Source organism: Aquarana catesbeiana, linkage group LG08 (genome assembly GCF_042186555.1).
Source record: "Aquarana catesbeiana isolate 2022-GZ linkage group LG08, ASM4218655v1, whole genome shotgun sequence".
Taxonomy (NCBI): Eukaryota; Metazoa; Chordata; class Amphibia; order Anura; family Ranidae; genus Aquarana; species Aquarana catesbeiana.
The window spans coordinates 53270320-53287000 of NC_133331.1; the positions used below are offsets into that span (position 1 = coordinate 53270320).

Sequence of the window (16681 nt, forward strand, 5' to 3'; positions counted from 1 at the left end):
TTGAAAAGTACATATTACTAGTGAGCGAGGAAATAGGCATATGGAGGTTTGCCTCTTTGATGACGATTGACGCCAGAAGTTCTCCTTGTAGGAGAGAGATAACTGATTGGATTGACTCCATGTGAAAAGAGTGGTTATATTCAGGAATTGAATTTAGATTTTTGAGATCCAGAATGTCCATTCGGATTTGGAACCGTGAAAAAGAGGTTTGAACCAAACCCAAAAGATGGTCCAATGCTTGAGAGAAAGACTTTTTTCTTTGGATCCTTAGGAATGTTTGATCTGAGAAAACGAGGAGACAGGGAACTCTTAGAACTCCAGTTTGTACCTTGGAGCTATTGGACAAGTCCCCCATTCCTCTCGACACTCTTCCTGCCAGATCCTTGGGAACTGCATAAGAATTCCCCCTATTTGAACGAGCGGGGGCGCCTCCTCATAAGGAGGCTTCAGTATCTTGTAGGTTTCCTCCCCCAAGACCTCTTTTGTCCCTGGGGTTAACTCTGAGGATTACCTTTTGAGCCTGACGGCGGAAGCCGTCATGACTGTCTGGAGGCTGATGCCCCTGGCACAGGAGAAGAAGCTCTAAAACAAAAATACCTTTACTCCTTTTCTTAAATGGCAAAAGGGGTACTTTTTCCACTAGAATTTGTTTGGATGTATTATCCAGAACATTCCCAAATAGCTGGGTGCTTAGCGAAGGGTACAAGGCCTGAAGGATAGAATCTCTCATAGCAACTATTGCAAACATAAAGCTGCCAGATCCTGGGCCTGCTGAGCAGGATAACCTTGAACACCTGTTTAAACTGGTCTCTCAACGATTAACCAATTACTGTCACCGCAGGCTGAGACACTCAATCTGACAGTGAAAAAAAGTGTTTTTTTTTGTTTTGTTTTTTTTTTAAAGGAATTGAAACTTTTTATCCGTTGGATCCCTAAGCATTTGAGCATTGTCTGCCAGACAAGTCAAACTCTTATTCACAGAGGATATAGCAGCATTATTTGCTGGTGTACCCTACTTAGTGAATTTTTTCCACCATAGGATAAAGTGTGAAAACAATTTAGGAGGGAAAATAATGCTTATCTGGGTGATCCAAAAAAATGCTTTTCCAGCAATGAATGGACAGGAAAAGGCATGAACAGCTTGAGGAGGCTTTATCGAACCTAAACACTCAGTTAAGGGTACATAAATGTGGAGCAGACTATTCAGCAAGAGATTGCACCATCAATCTTACAGATTGTGAACGCTGATCCTCCCGCATTTGACACCTCAGAAGAGGAGTCATCAGCCTCACCACGGTCCCCTGAGGGAATTCATCTTCTCCTGCCCCTAGTTCCTCAGTTTGAGGGTCCTGGGTAATGGAAGAGAACCTGTTGCATTTTGTCCCACACTGGGATGTGATTAAAGCCGCTAACTTTTTTTTTTCCAATCATATTCTGGCGGGGAAAAAAAAAAATATTTTTAATAACAAACAGGGGCTGCAGTGTTGAAAACAATTGCAAACATTTCATGGCCCCGATGCTCACTCTTACCAGCCACCCCCTGTCAGGTGGAGGATGCCATTTGTAGAGATGAGTAGGCTTTCCAGAGCTTGAGGGACACCCTTTAGCTCTTTTTTGGGGGTGTTTTAACCCCCCCTTCTGACCTTAGCCCAATGCACAAAGCAGAGGTACTACCAGAAGAAATCGCATCCACTGCTTGAGCAATAGTCAGGCACTGCCGCTGCTATTAATGCTCAGCCTGATGCAAATAGTAAATGTGTCAATAGGAAATGCCTGTGTCACCAACCTCTCCCTCTTTGCTCGTGTCCCTCCGACAATTTTTGCAGCCAGCACAAATGGAGTTTTAACAACACACTCCCGTGCCGGCGTTGAAGGACGCCAACGCAGCGCTAAACCCCACCCCCTCCATCGCATTGCGCCCCCCTCCTTTCTCTTTGGAAAAACATTTTCCCGCGCGAGCATGGGATCAGTTTATGTGTGAGGGAGGGATGGCGTGGAGTAGACCTGAAAACGCACCGCCGTGCAGGGGCAGTGAAAAAAAAAATCGCCAATTGTTTTATTTAAAAAATTTTTAGCTCTCCCTCAACCTCGTGGAGAGGGGAAGTGAACGCCCAGGTGGGGGGTGTCTGGTGAAAGCAACCCCTCCCCCCCCCCCCCCCAAACTTACCGAAGGTCTGCCTGCTATCCGGAGGAAAAAAAAGTCTGCTGCTTCTGTGACACAGCGTGATCTCTGAGCAAAGCATGAGAAGGCTCCATACAGCCCCCAGTGGTGACACTTACGCACGACAACATTTACTTTTAAAGGAGACATTTCATAAGAAAATTTTAACATTTCTTAGAAAAAACACTTACCTTTCCCGCCGCAGGGTTTTCTGTGGTAAAACCAACAGACCCAATCTTCACCCTTCACCGTGGGTTCCGTTAACAAATGTTCAGGAACCGGGGATGCTCAGGGAACCCACAATCCTGGGCCTGTAATAGCACCCGCCAGTAAAACTTTATGGATTAAAAAACCAAAGTACTGGATCCCGGGGTCCAGCTCTCTAAAAAGAGAAGCGTTTACAAGCAAAGATCTCGTTTCTTCGGACACAAGGCCTGGGTACCATTCAATTCGGCCTAAAAGACACTTTGAATGGATCCGGCTGCATAGTTAGCCCCAGAAAGGATTGCTCCAATGGAGCTCAGCACAGCACATCTTTACTCGTGACCAACACCTTAGACACTGGCGAAAAAACTGAGATACTCCCGGCATGGGGGGGTTATATAGGGAGGCAACTTCCTGTTTAGGGTGTGCCAGTGTCCAGCACCTGAAGGTGGACTATAACCCACATAGTAATTACTATGGCTCTGTGTCCCGTGATGTACGATTAAAGAAATTCTTGCTACTAGATTGAGGATACTCTGGAATTTTCTTAGCATAGACCAAACTGGTTTTAAGCCGGGGAAATCAACTGACATCAATATACCTAGAGTATTTACTCACCTACAGTTGCCCTCAGTTGATTCTACCTCCAGAGCCTTAGCTGTACTTGATATTGAGATGGCTTTTGACTCGGTAGCCTGGCCATACATGTTTACAGTCCTGGATTTAAAGGGTTTTGGGCCAGAGATTCTAAAATGGGTTAAGCTTCTCTATTCCTCTCCATCAGCCCATATTAAACTGGGGGGTGAACTCTCTGAACCCTTTCGAGTTAGGAGGGGGACACAACAGAGCTGCCCTCTATTGCCAGCACTGTTTGCCATAGTGATGGAACCTGTGTCACTGGCCCTGAAGCGTGCCTCTACTGTGGTTGGCATCCGGGTAGGCACTATAGTAGAAAAAGTAGCTATGTATGTGGATAACCTCTTAAAGAAGCCCTTCATATTCTTTCAGATTTCTCTCAGTTTTCCAGATTAAAGGTTAATTGGGAAAAATCGCAACTCCTTCCCATCGACCTCGAGGCATCCCGTTTAGTTGATCCCACTTTAACCCTCAGGTGGGCAGATAACATTAGATACCTGGGCATTGTAATTTCCCAACCCCCTCATTTACTGTTTAGTCCCCTTACTGAGGAATATGAAGACCAAACTAAAGGCATGGGCCAACCTTCGGCTTTCCTTAATGGGACGTATTAATCTTTTCAAGAGGAAACTACTACCCGAGTTTCTTTACGTTTTACGACATTGCCCTTAGTGGATCCCAAAAAAATTTTTTAAGATGATCAACTCCTGTTTAGGTTCAGTTCAGAACAACAAACTGAAATCTTTTAGGTGGAAGTAAAAATTAAAAAAAATAAAATAATATGGTTGCATAAGTGTGCACACCCTTAAACTAATACTTTGTTGAAGCGCCGTTTGAGTTTATTACAGCACTGTCTTTTTGGGTATTAGTCTATCAGCATGGCAAATCTTGACTTGGCAATATTTGCCCACTTTTATTAAGGGTGTGCACACTTATGCAACCAAATTATTTTAGTTTTACTTCCCTTCACCTAAAAGATTTAAGTTTGCTGTTTAAATTTAATTTAAGTTGTACAGTTTATAGGTCTCACAAAAAAGGTGGAAAAAGTTCTGAAATGATTTACCTTGGTCTCATTTTTTTACATCACAGAAACCTGACATTTAAACGGGTGTCTAGACTTTTTATAGCCACTGTAGCAGGACAGTATACAGCTGACGGAAGGCTTACTGAGATGGTCAGCTGCAAGTGGTTCTATTAAGCAGTAAACCTTATGCCGAAGGCAGTGAATGGGTTAAAGTAGAACTATAGGCAAAACTTTTTCTTCATTTTGGATAGAGCAAGAGAGGGTTATAACCCCTGTCAGATTTTTTTTTCACCATCTGTGTCCCATTGTAGAGATTTCCCTTCACTTCCTGTCCCATAACCAAACAGGAAGTGAGAGAAAAAAAACCTGAAAATGGAGGGAATTCCTTGTCACCAGTACTAGTGCACCTATTGGAAGATTTCCCCTCTATTACTTTTCTAGGGACAACCCAAAATGTGGGATTTTTTTACTTTCACTTTCGATAAAAGGACAAATAGAGAGGGTGAATCTCCCTAACGGGGGCACAGACAGCAATCAAAACTGACAGGTGTTTTAATCCCTCTACACTTTATCCAAAACTAAAAAAAAATGTTTGCCTTTAGTTACACTTTAAAGCAAACTTGACATAAGAAAATTGAGGCCGTGATAGAGCCTTTACATAGTAGGTGAGGTTGAAAAAAAGACAAATCCATCCTGTGTGTGTGATTATATGTCAGTATTACATTGTATATCCCTGTATGTTGCGGCCATTCAGGTGCTTATCTAATCGTTTTTTTAAACCATCAATGCTTCCAGCTGAGACCACCGCCTGTGGAAGGGAATTCCACATCCTTGCCGCTCTTACAGTAAAGAACCCTTTACGTAGTTTAACGTTAAACTCCCTTCTGCGAAAAAGTTTTAAATTTTTTATTTATGAACACAGGCAGAGCGAGTCCACACGGACCAAACAGTACATCCAACAATACATCTCCATCACTGACTTTCTACTTAATACAGTACATTCAAGACAGATATGTTTGTGGAATCTTGGTGGATTAATTAGTATAGTCCCATGTGTTCTCCCTCTCCTACTTTTTTCCCTTTTTCCAAAAAGTTATAGAAGGGTCCTGCGAGCAGGAGAAGAAAGGGGTAGCAAGGAGAAGAAGAAAAGAAGAGATATTGAGTAGGGAGATATGGGGGGAAGGCAGAGGTGGGGGGGGGGAAGAATCCCCAGGATCATGGATCGAATTTGATGTAATGTAGCAGCAGCACTGAGCCCACCTCATCCAGCACGCGGCAAATCAGGTTAAATTGGCATAGTTGTTTGTAAAGCCTGTCCTTCTTTGGAGAATATAAACATGTTCCACAACTGCCACATTTTGGAAAATTTCTCTTGTCTGTTTTGCGCTGTATGGATGAGATCTTCCATACGTTTGATTTCCTCTACTTTTTTAATCCATAATGTTATGGGTGGTGGAGTTGTGGATTTCCAATATAGTGGGATACAGGCCTTAGCTGCGTCTAAAAGATGTCGCAGGACTGACTTTTTATATGTTTTCATGGGAATGTTTGCCGCATGCAGGAGGAAGAAGGCCGGGTCATCAGTTATATCATATTCTGTAAATTTTTGTATGGTCTGTTTTACTGTTTGCCAGAAAGCTGTCAGACCTGGACAAGACCAAAAGATGTGTAATAGTGTTCCTTTTTCCGTTTGGCATCGCCAGCACAGGTCAGATGTCGTTGGGAAGAATCTGCTTAATTGTGTTGGGGTTCTGTACCAGTGTGATAAAATTTTATAGTTCGTCTCTTGAGTTTTGGCACATATAGAAGATTTGTGTGTGAATTTTAGAATCTGTTGTTTCTTGGCTAGGCTGAATGTTAAGTTCAGTTCTTTTTCCCATTTGATCAGTCCTGGTGGGACAAAATCTGTTTGGGGAGTGTTAAGGATGTTGTAGGTCAGGGAGAGTGTGTGTGGTATGACCCCCTGGGTTGAGCATATGTCTTCGAATTCGGTGAGTATCTGTTCGTTCGTTGGGGGTTGAATGGTTTGGAGGAAATGACTCAGCTGGAGTGCCCTCAGGAAGTCTAGTCTGTAGGTGCCTGCAGGATCAGTGAGTTCTGCGGTCGTTTTCCAGCGCCCACCCGCACTAAAGTGGGATGCTTGGTAAAGGTCCAACCTGGTCAGGTTTCCAAACACCTGATCCTGCAGCCCCGGTGTGAACAGCGGGTTCCCTAGTATTGGGTATAAAGGGGAATTCAGTGATGACAGGTTTGTCCTTGTAAGCAGTCTAGCACAAACCAGTATGGTGTTCCCTATTAATGGGTGTCTCTTAATCTCTGCTGGTATGGCTGAATGGCACCAAGGAGCTCTTCGGAGCGGGACTTGGCTTTGGTTTTGTTCCAAGCTAGTCCAGAGCTTGGTCTCTTGGTGTCGACACCAGTCAATCAGTCTGCTCAAATGGACCGCCTGGTAGTAGGCGCGAACGTCTGGTAGTGCTAGGCCGCCATACTGCTTGGGGAGGACTAAAATTTTGTGAGCCAGTCTCGGTTTCTGTTTAGCCCAAACAAATTCCGAGAACATCGATTGTATTTTTTTGAAATAAGGTGCAGGAATGTTCACCGGTAGCGCTTGCATAAGATAGAGGAATTTGGGGAGGATGGACATTTTTAGTATGTTGCACCTTCCCACCCAGGAGTGCAAACCCGCGCCCCATTTGTTCAGGAGTTCCCTTGTCGTTTTAAGCAGTGGCGGGAAATTTAGTGCGTAAAGCTGTGATAGGTTATGGGGGATTTGTGTGCCCAAATATTTTAGGGACTTGTTATTCCATTTCAAGTGAATACTGGATTGAAGGTGCACCAGCTGTGGATGTGGTATTCTAACTCCCATAGCTTCTGATTTGGCGAAGTTTATCTTTAAATTGGTGAGACTGCCGTATAGTTCGAACTCTCTCAGTAGATTAGGTAGGGAAATGGTTGGGTTTGTAAGTGAAAACATGAGATCGTCCGCATAGGCGGATACCTTGTATTGGGTTTGGTTTAATTCCACCCCCTTAATGTTGGGGTTCAATCTTACGTGGCATAGAAAGGGTTCGAGAGATAGGGCAAAGAGGAGGGGGGAAAGTGGGCAGCCCTGTCTCGTTCCGTTGGTGATCGAAAACGGGTCAGACAGCATCCCGTTAGCTCTGACTCTGGCGGATGGTGACGTGTAAACTGCCATGATCCATCTTAGCATCTTCCTCCCAACCCCTACGTGTCTGAGTGTTTCGAACATAAAGGCCCAGTTTACACGGTCGAATGCCTTTTCCGCGTCTGTACTGACGAAGACACTCGGTGTTTTTGTGCGGTTGGCTGTGTGAATTAAGTTCAACACCTTAGTGGTGTTGTCCCTCGCCTCTCTAGTGGGCACGAAGCCCACCTGGTCTAAGTGTATTAGGTACGGGAGGTGTAGCTGTAGTCTGGATGCTATGATCTTAGTAAATAATTTGATATCCGTGTTGAGCAGGGAGATTGGCCGGTAGCTTCCACACTGGGTCGGGTCCTTCCCCTCCTTAGGGATGACCGAGATCTGGGCTTGCAAGGAGGAGTCATGAAACCCGCCCCCCTCTGTGTGACTATTAAACAGCTCCACCATGTGGGTCCCTAAGGATGGTAGGAGGGTTTTATAGTACTGCACAGTTAGACCGTCTGGGCCCGGGGCCTTTCCCGATTTGGTGCTGCCTATTGCTGCTTGTAGTTCAGTTAGTGTTATAGGGTCTTCTAGTAAGTCGCGTGTTTCATTTGACAATGTGGGCATTAAGGAGTTGGTTAAATATTCTCTCATTCGCTCTGTCGGTGGGCTTGTCGTGGGGATATTGTATAGCTTTTCGTAGAAAGATTTGAATTCGTTTGTAATTTGTTGTGGAAGTGTCATTTTGTGGCCTAGGTGTGTATAGATATGTGGAATATAGGAGGCCGTCCTCTGATTCTGTAGGGATTGTGCCAACATTCTGCCACATTTGTTACCCGATTCGTATACTCTTTTCCTGGTAATTTGCATTGCAGCTTTAGCTTTATAATAAAGTAGGTCAGTGATCTGCGCCCGAACCGTATTCAGTTCAGTCTCCACTTGTCTGGTTTGGGTCTGTTTATGTGTAGTCTCTAGCGTCTGTAATTTCTTTATCAGTAGGGTCATTTGTTCAGTCCTCTGCTTCTTAATTCGTGAGCCATGTTGTATAAGGATACCTCTTATCACTGCCTTGTGGGCTTCCCATACGAGGCCCTTGTTATTGTCTGTGGTGTGGTTGTCTTGGAAGTAGTGTGTTATCTCTTTGGTGACAGCTGTAAGCGTCTCCTGGTCTTGCAGTAGGCTCTCGTTCAGTCTCCAAGGACTCCTCTGTCCTTTGCAGAAGTCTGTCAGAGCATAGCGCATCATGACTGGGGCATGGTCTGACCATGTTATGGAGCCTATAGTGGTGTTTTTGACTGCTTGGAGTTGTCTATGGGGGATCAAAAGGTAGTCTATACGTGAGTATGATTGGTGCGGTCGGGAGAAAAAAGTATAGTCCCGTTCTCCGGGGTGTAAGAGCCGCCAAGTGTCTATTAATTGGGTCTCATGTAGGGCCGAGTAAATAGTTCTACGTGTGTTTTTGTGTGTGGAGGATGTTCCCGTTGAGGTGTCTTCTGAAGGGAGAAGGGGGACATTTAAATCTCCGCCCACAATGAGTTGGCCTTCTGTGAATGTTTGGAGGAGTTTCAAATGTTTCTTGATAAAGACGTCTTGGTGGCAGTTGGGGGCGTATAGATTGGCTATAGTCACCTTCACATCACCTATCATGCCCTTGAGGAAGAGGTATCTTCCTTCCGGGTCTGTCTTTATATCAGTCAAGGACCAGGGTATTTTGGCTGATATCTGAATGGATACCCCTCTTGATTTGGCCTCCGAATATGTGGAGTGGTATACCGTCGGATAGTGTCTGTTTTTTAGGATGGGAAAAGCATTTTCCCGGAAGTGAGTTTCTTGTAGCAGAACTATGTCTGCTTTCATGCGTCTCATATCATTTTGTAGCATTCTTCTTTTTTCTGGGACATTAAGTCCTTTTGCGTTTAAAGTCACGATGTGGAGTTCGTCCATGGTCCTGGGGATTGGGGGGGGGGGGGGGGGGGGAGAAAGGATAGTAGATGGTGGGGTTGTGAACAGGAAGGGGGTAGTGGGGAAACAGGTAAGTATAAGAAATCAGAGAAGAAATAGAGGTGAGAGTAAGAGACTTTCAATCAGCGTCTCAAGCTCCTAACTAGGGTAGCAAAAACTCGCTTATACGCTCTGCAGGGTAGTCTGCGTGTTGAGCGTGTGCCTAAGTGGGAGTGTGATCAGCGAGGGACCTGGGAGGTATCCGGGCGCCGCCCGCCCTCCCCCCACCTTGGTGTATAAATAGATGTAGGCAGGTGCAACACTGACATGTATGTCTTTGACAAGAGATGAACATGTATCATAACCTCAGAAAACAACACTTCTACATAACATTGCTAACATGTCTTAATACAGACTGCAATACTTGTATGGTGATATAGGAAAGCAGTTCAGGCATGTAGTTAAAACAGTAACTAGAACCAATCTCCGGTGTGGAACCTCATATCCCTCACCCCCCGGAACCCAACCAACCGCCCGCCGACATCCCCCTCCCTTGGTAACGTGCAGTCCGCGCGTCGATGGCCATTGGCGGGGTGGAGGAATTATGTCCTGGAAAAAACCCCCCCTGGCAACCCCTGCCCCCATCAGCTTCCAACACATGACCACCCCATGGAAGCTCCACTCTCCCGTTTGAAACCTAGCCAGCGTCTCCTCTTATACATGCATGGTATGCGCAGAGATCAAACTTCGACGGTTCTCTTTGTCAATAGTCGTGAGGCTTCCTGGACGGTCCGCAGTTAAATTGTGTGATGTGGGCTTAGTTGCCGGGTGGAAGAAGTCAGATCTTCCGCCTGTGCCCCTCCGTTATATATCGTGTGTTAGCGTGGTCGCTTTGAGTATGTCATCATTTGAGATTACTATCTTGACGCGTAGTTCGTGTTGGGGTGGGGGAAATCCTCTGATTGGTTGACTGCGGGTACTTGCTCCAGATGCAGCGTCTCATGAGACAATCTTTAGATGTACCTTACGGTTGGGGAGGTTATGGGGGGACCCCTCTTGCTCATCCCTTTCTGACCGTGTGGGGTTGCCTAGGCTGAACTTAAACTGTAACTTGGCCCTAGTATAGCAACATACACATGGTCCTTTCATAGTTCGGGGTGACCTGGCAGTGGTATAGGAGGCTGTTGGCATTATTTAGAATTCTGGCTTACAGTGTACATATTGGAGATGGCGATGAGGGGGGGGCAGCTCCCAACCCCTCCGTTCTCCCCTACTTTTAATGTGTTGGCCACTCGCCTCAACCAGGTCTGTGTGGTGAGCAAGGTGGGTGCTGAGTGAGTGAGTGTCCCGGAGAACTTGGTACCAGGGGAGAGCCCCCATGGTAAAACATAGAAAGGTATAACATAACTATGCCCGCCTCCTATATCTTTTTAACCGGTCATGTACAAAAGTCAAGACTCACGTGAACCATTGTTGTTGGTGACTCTAGAACGGCCCCGATTTCTCTGGGATCTTGGTGGCAGGCTGTATCCAGGCGGCAGGGGTCCCGCACGGCCTGTCGGTCTCGGGATTTTCAGCAGCCAGTTGGGTATTGGGATCGGGTCAAACCCCATGAAAGTGAAGCAGGCAGGGAGATCCGCCGGCGACCGCAGTGTGAATGAGGACTGGTTGGATCGAAAGATCACTGCCAGAGGGTACCCCCATCTGTAAGTGTATCCATGTTGCCTCGCAGCTTCCAACAGGGGTTTTAGCATCGCTCTGCGTTGGAGGGTAGCTCTGGATATATCCGGTAGGATTTGAATTTGTGCTCCGTCGAATTCTATGTCTCCGCTGCCCCAAGCGTTGCGTAGTATGGTTTCTTTTTGAGCGTATCGGTGCAATCGGCATAGGACATCTCGGGGTCTAGCCGGGTCTGTGGATTTTGGTCCAAGGGTACGGTGGACCCTGTCAATTTCCAAAGAGGGTGCGGGGTTTTCCAGGAGTCTCTGAAATATGGCTGTTACTGTCTCCGCCAGGTCCTCTGGTCCCGTTGCCTCCGGGATCCCCCGCAGCCTAAGGTTGTTGCGGCGGCTACGGTCTTCCATTTCTTCGATATGCAGCTGCATTTCTTGTAATTCCATATTGTGTGATTCTTGGGCTTGTTCCAGGGATAGAACTCTGGATTCTAATGTGGTGGTCTGGGTTTCCCCAGCGGACACTCGGTGGTTAATCGTGTGCAGTTCTGACCTGATCTCCTGTATATCCTTGTTGTGTGCTTCTTCCACACGTTGGATCAGGGCCTCAATGTCAGCCCTGGTAGGGAGAGCCTGCAGCATTGCGCGGAGGTCATCTTCTATCCTTATCTGGCTGTGTGAGGGGGTTGCAGGCACCGCTCTGAATGCAGCTGGGGTCTCCATGTGTGGATCTGCTTCCATATCGCTATCTGGGGAGAGTGTCTGTGTCACAGGAGTGTGCCTCTCCGTACCGTGTGTACGTGGTGCAGCTGCAATGGCGCCTGGGGACGTCTCCTGCCTGTCTCTTAGAAACCTTCTTATCCCGTGCTGTGGGATCGGGGTTCCGGTTCTTTTGATTTTCGCTCTTGTCCTGTAGTGTTTAGAGGTGGACATGCCGTGTTCACCTGCTGAAGAAGAGGGATGTTTGGCAGGTGAAGCGCGGAACGGGCCCGGAGCTCCTTCAGCTCACGTCTTTACTCGGCCATCGCTAAGCCACGCCCCCTGCGAAAAAGTTTTAACCCTCTTGTGGGGGTCACCAGTATGGTATTTATAAATTGAAATCATATCCCCTCTCAAGTGTCTCTTCTCCAGAGAGAATAAGTTCAGTGCCCGCAACCTTTCCTCATAACTAATATCCTCCAGACCAGGGGTCCTCAAACTTTTTAGACAGGGGGCCAGTTCACGATCCCTCAGACTGTTGGGGGGCCGCACTATAGTTTAAAAAATATGAACTAATTCCTATGCACACATCTTATTTGTAGTGCAAAAAAAAAAAAAAAAAAAAAAAAAAAAAAAAACCAGGAAAAAAAACAGTACAATATTTAAAATAAAGAACAATTGTAATCAATATGAACTTATCAGTATTTTACAGACTCCCCTCATTACAGAACCACTCCTAATCACAGACCCCTCCTCCCCATCACAGACTCACCCCATAACAAAGCCCCCCCCATGACAGATCCCCCCCATCACAAAGCCCCCCCAACACAAACTCCTCTCCATCACAAAGCCCCACATAACAGATTCCCCCATATCACATACTTCCCCCTTACAGACGCCCCATCACAGACTTTCCCCATAACAGACTCCGCCATCACAGATCCCCCCATATCACAGTTCCCCCCCATCACAGATCCCCCCATATCAGTCCCCCACATAGCACAGTCCCCCACATAGCAGACTCCGCCATCACAGATCCCCCCATAACAGACTCCGCCATCACAGATCCCCCCATATCACAGATCCCCCCATAACAGACTCCGCCATCACAGATCCCCCCCATAACAGACTCCCCATCACAGATCCCCCCCATATCACAGACTCCCCCATATCACAGATCTATCACAGATCCCCCCATATCACAGACTCCCCTCATTGATATTACACTGCTGCCCCTTGTATAATATCACAGCACTCCCACTCCCCTCTGTTACCTGTATCACACAAGACACGAAGCATGGTAGGTCCGGACAAAGGGCGGGACTTTGCAAGTGAAAGGCAGGTGATTGATTCCTGGGATCGCCTAGTAACCAATCACCTGCTTAACACAAAAGGTCCTTTGTCCAGACCTGTCATGTTTCCCGTCCTGTGTGATAAAAGTAGCAGAGGGCAGGGGGAGTGCTGCGATGTTAAAGGGGCAGTCCGCGGGCTGGATAAAAAATGCTGGAGGGCCGGATTCGGCCCGCGGGCCGTAGTTTGAGGACCCCTGCTCCAGACCCTTTATTAGCTTAGTTGCCCTTCTTTGTACTCACTCCATTTCCAGTACATCCTTCCTGAGGACTGGTGCCCAGAACTGGACAGCATACTCTAGGTGCGGCCGGACCAGAGTCTTGTAGAGTAGGAGAATTATTTTATCTTTGGAGGTGATCCCCTTTTTAATGCATGCCAATATTCTGTTTGCTTTGTTATAGGGTTTTCCCTGATGTTCAGTATTTTGCATAAGTAACCACTGGGCTGCCCCTGAATGAATAACTGGACAAAGGTCCAAGGGTGATGAAAAGCACTGTACATAACCACCTAAAAGTATTATTGGAGACAGGACTTACATTATAATAAAACAAAAATCTATTTCTGAAGGATGTAAAAGGTGTGCCAATAAAAAAAAAAAAAAAAAAAAAAACACCACACAAAAATTATGCTTCGATGGACACGAATGACGGATTAGTGTCAGTGCTGTGGTTTACCTGATCCTGGGAATACTTTGCTGCACAAACCTCCTGAATAACCGGTATATAGTCCTTCCTTACATTCTCCAGGGATGAATAGATGTTGTTCAGCAGGACTGAAATCTTTATGATCTTTTCTACTGATTTTGAACTGCAATCTTGGACAAAGAAATTAGTTGGGCTTGAAAACTCCGTAACACAACCCTGAAAATATAAAAAGGGGGGGGGGGGGGGGGGTCCAAATGTCAAGTTAAAATGAAATTCAAGCTCTATTCAAACACCTGCTACATATGAGTTTTTAAGCACACCTCATTTAGCATTCCTTCAGCTACCCTTCTCATGTAGACTGGTGAAGATTTACAAAATGAAAAATGCTACTAAAGAGGACCAAACCTTAAATTTAATTTTGACTTTCCTTAAAATTCACTATCTTGGGTTACAGTACAGGACACAGGCTTGATATTCATAGTCCCTGGGTTACAGACTGGTATCAGCTTCGAGGACACGCCCCCTGGGCATCCCCCTAGAACCCTACACCACAAGTTCTGAGGTTTTTTTTTAGCAAGCAATGCAGATTAACACAGGAACAGAGGGGAGGGTGGCCTGTGTCCACAACAGGTCTCCAATATATGGAATATACAGGCAAGTCAAAATTCCTCTTTTCTTATTCGAATAGTACAGGACACGGGCTTGATATTCATAGACCCTGGGATGTCTCCAAGCAATGAAACAGAGAAGCATGGGCAACAATAAGGCAAACCAAATTGTACCAACAGGATCAACAGTAACAGGGGGGCAACAGACCCAACTCATAGTGCTGTGCCAAGAACCTCACAACAAAAGTTGCATTTATAGAGGACTAGAAAATTGCGCTGTCAAAACATAAAAAAGCAGCCAGCACAACAAATGACAACTGCAAATAACAAAATAAAGAAAAGTGCAGTGCTGAATAAAATTGGTGTTAAACCATATGGCAATGACTAATGTACACAAAATAGGAAGGGCAAAATTAATAAAATGTAAAGTCCACACTGTGAAAAGTGAGTGAAAACAATAAAATATAGTCCAAAAAATAATAAGTGAAAAAAAACAGCAAAAAAGTGTTTAAGTGTTGATCCCGGTGAATAGATATCAACCTCCAGGTATGGACACAATAATGCGTGAAAATAATGTAATGGGAGAAACCACCACTGATAAAACTGAGGCTTACCAGAGCATATGGACTCAACAAGGCATATGCCAAATGAGTCGTCAAAGCTTTGTGGTGACAATGCACCGATAATTGGGAACGTCAACATTTAGGGATGTTTGACACTGGAAGATGGTAGCCACACTTTCCTCCAGGGGATACACATCACAAGAGCAAAAGTCTGAGGTAGAATCCGTTGCATGGGTTCACAGTTTTTAGTCATAAACGAAATAAAAATTCCACATAGTGTGAATCCGCTTAACATGAAATTTATTTAAAAAATAGTAGAAAACACTCACATTTGAGTAAAAACAACAACACTTGTATAACAGGAAAATTAACGCAATGGAATCAGAAGGCTCGACCCGACGCGTTTCATCTGAGAAGACATCATCCATATAAGCATAGATCACTCCATAAAGTAGAACAGGTCCATCACCCAAGGCCACCAGCAAAAAAATGAGGACTCACACCTAAGGGGGCATGCCCCGCAAAACTTTTGCCACTGTCCGATCACCTGAAGGTAGCAGCCCATAACCCAGAGTCTGAATATCAAGCCTGTGTCATGTAATGTAAGAATACAATAAAAGTAATTTTATGGCCAGGATTCAGTCTGGTATGACCTTTAGACTACAGCCATACAAAGGGGCTGTGGTTGCAGCTGTGAGCTGCAGGTCACTTTTAAAGACCCGAAGTTTACCTGAAAAACACATGAAAATGTGCACAGCATGTATAAAGCAACCACCTGTATCTCTGTTTCTTCACAAAGGGTCTCCAAGTTCAAGTCACACAGCATGAGCCGCCTTCCATCTTCTTTTTTACTGGGTGTAGAAACTGAAATACCTGAAGGCTACAAGAGGAGGACAGTTAAATGAGCTGCAAGACATGCTAAAAGATCAAAGATACAAGCCACAAAGTAAAAGGAGCAAAATTGATTCTGGAATAAACCACTGTCTGAAAAAATCTTATATAAAAATAAAATGTGGCTGCATTTGTTTTAAATAAACATCTTTCTTTTTTAAAAAATGGAAACAAAAGACATTTTAAACAATTGTGCACCTCTAACCGTGTGGTAATTTGGGAAAGGCCCGTTTCCGTTTAGCAAGACTTTGAGCCAGGAAGCCAGCTCCATAATGACATACAATATATTGTCAAAAGTAGTGGGACACCTGCCTTTACATGCACATAAACTCTGATAGCATCCCAGTCTTAAGGGCCGTACACACAATACGAAAATCGGAAGTAAAATTTTGTGCCGATTTTTGGATCGTTAGTATGGTGCTTTCAACAACTGATTTTGATTTTGTGTATGACAAAAGCTGGATGTGCAGACTATAAAATTTTTGTCGGATGTGAACACGACGTCCAATTTTCGTTTAATTAGTACGTTTTCATCTGAAAAAAAATCTTAACAGCAAGACTAAGCATGCTCAGAAACTAAAGAATACATAAAAAACTAGCAACACATTACGTCACTTCTGAAGTTGTATTTTGTCGTACGAGAATTTTTGTATGGCGAGTAACCTCTTCGTTTTGACGAGACTAGCATGCAACAAAAAACAGACGAACGTTTGTCCGAAAATCTGATCGAGTCTATGAGGCTTTAGTCTGTAAGGTTCAATTTTGAGTTGGCCCACCCTTTGCAGCTATAACAGCTTCAACTCTACTGGGAAGGCTGTTCACAAGGTTTAGGAGTGTGTCTATGGCAGTGGTCATCAACCCTGTCCTCAGGGCCCACTAACAGGCCAGGTTTGCAAGATAACTGAAATACATCACAAGTGATATCATTTGCTGCTCAGTGATTGCAGCATTCTAGTCTGCATCTCCCCAAGGTAATACATAAAACCTGGCCTGTTAGTGGGCCCTGAGGACAGGGTTGATGACCACTGGTCTATGGGAATGTTTGACCATTCTTCCAGAAGTGCATTTGTGAGGTCAGGCATTGATGTTGGACGAGAAGACCTGACTCACAGTCTCTGCTCTAATTCATCAAAAAGGAATTC

General features: G+C 45.2%; 1 protein-coding gene across 1 annotated transcript in view; it reads right to left on the reverse strand.

Annotated features, from left to right (window-relative positions):
* Window positions 1-16681, reverse strand: part of TDRD1 (tudor domain containing 1) — a 144277-nt gene that overhangs the window by 102308 nt on the left and 25288 nt on the right. Inside the window, exons 5-6 of the mRNA XM_073597607.1 lie at window positions 15379-15528; window positions 13508-13693 (exon numbers count right to left, since the gene is read on the reverse strand). Coding sequence (XP_073453708.1) covers window positions 13508-13693; window positions 15379-15528 — 336 coding nt within the window. The remainder of the gene's footprint in view (window positions 1-13507; window positions 13694-15378; window positions 15529-16681) is intronic.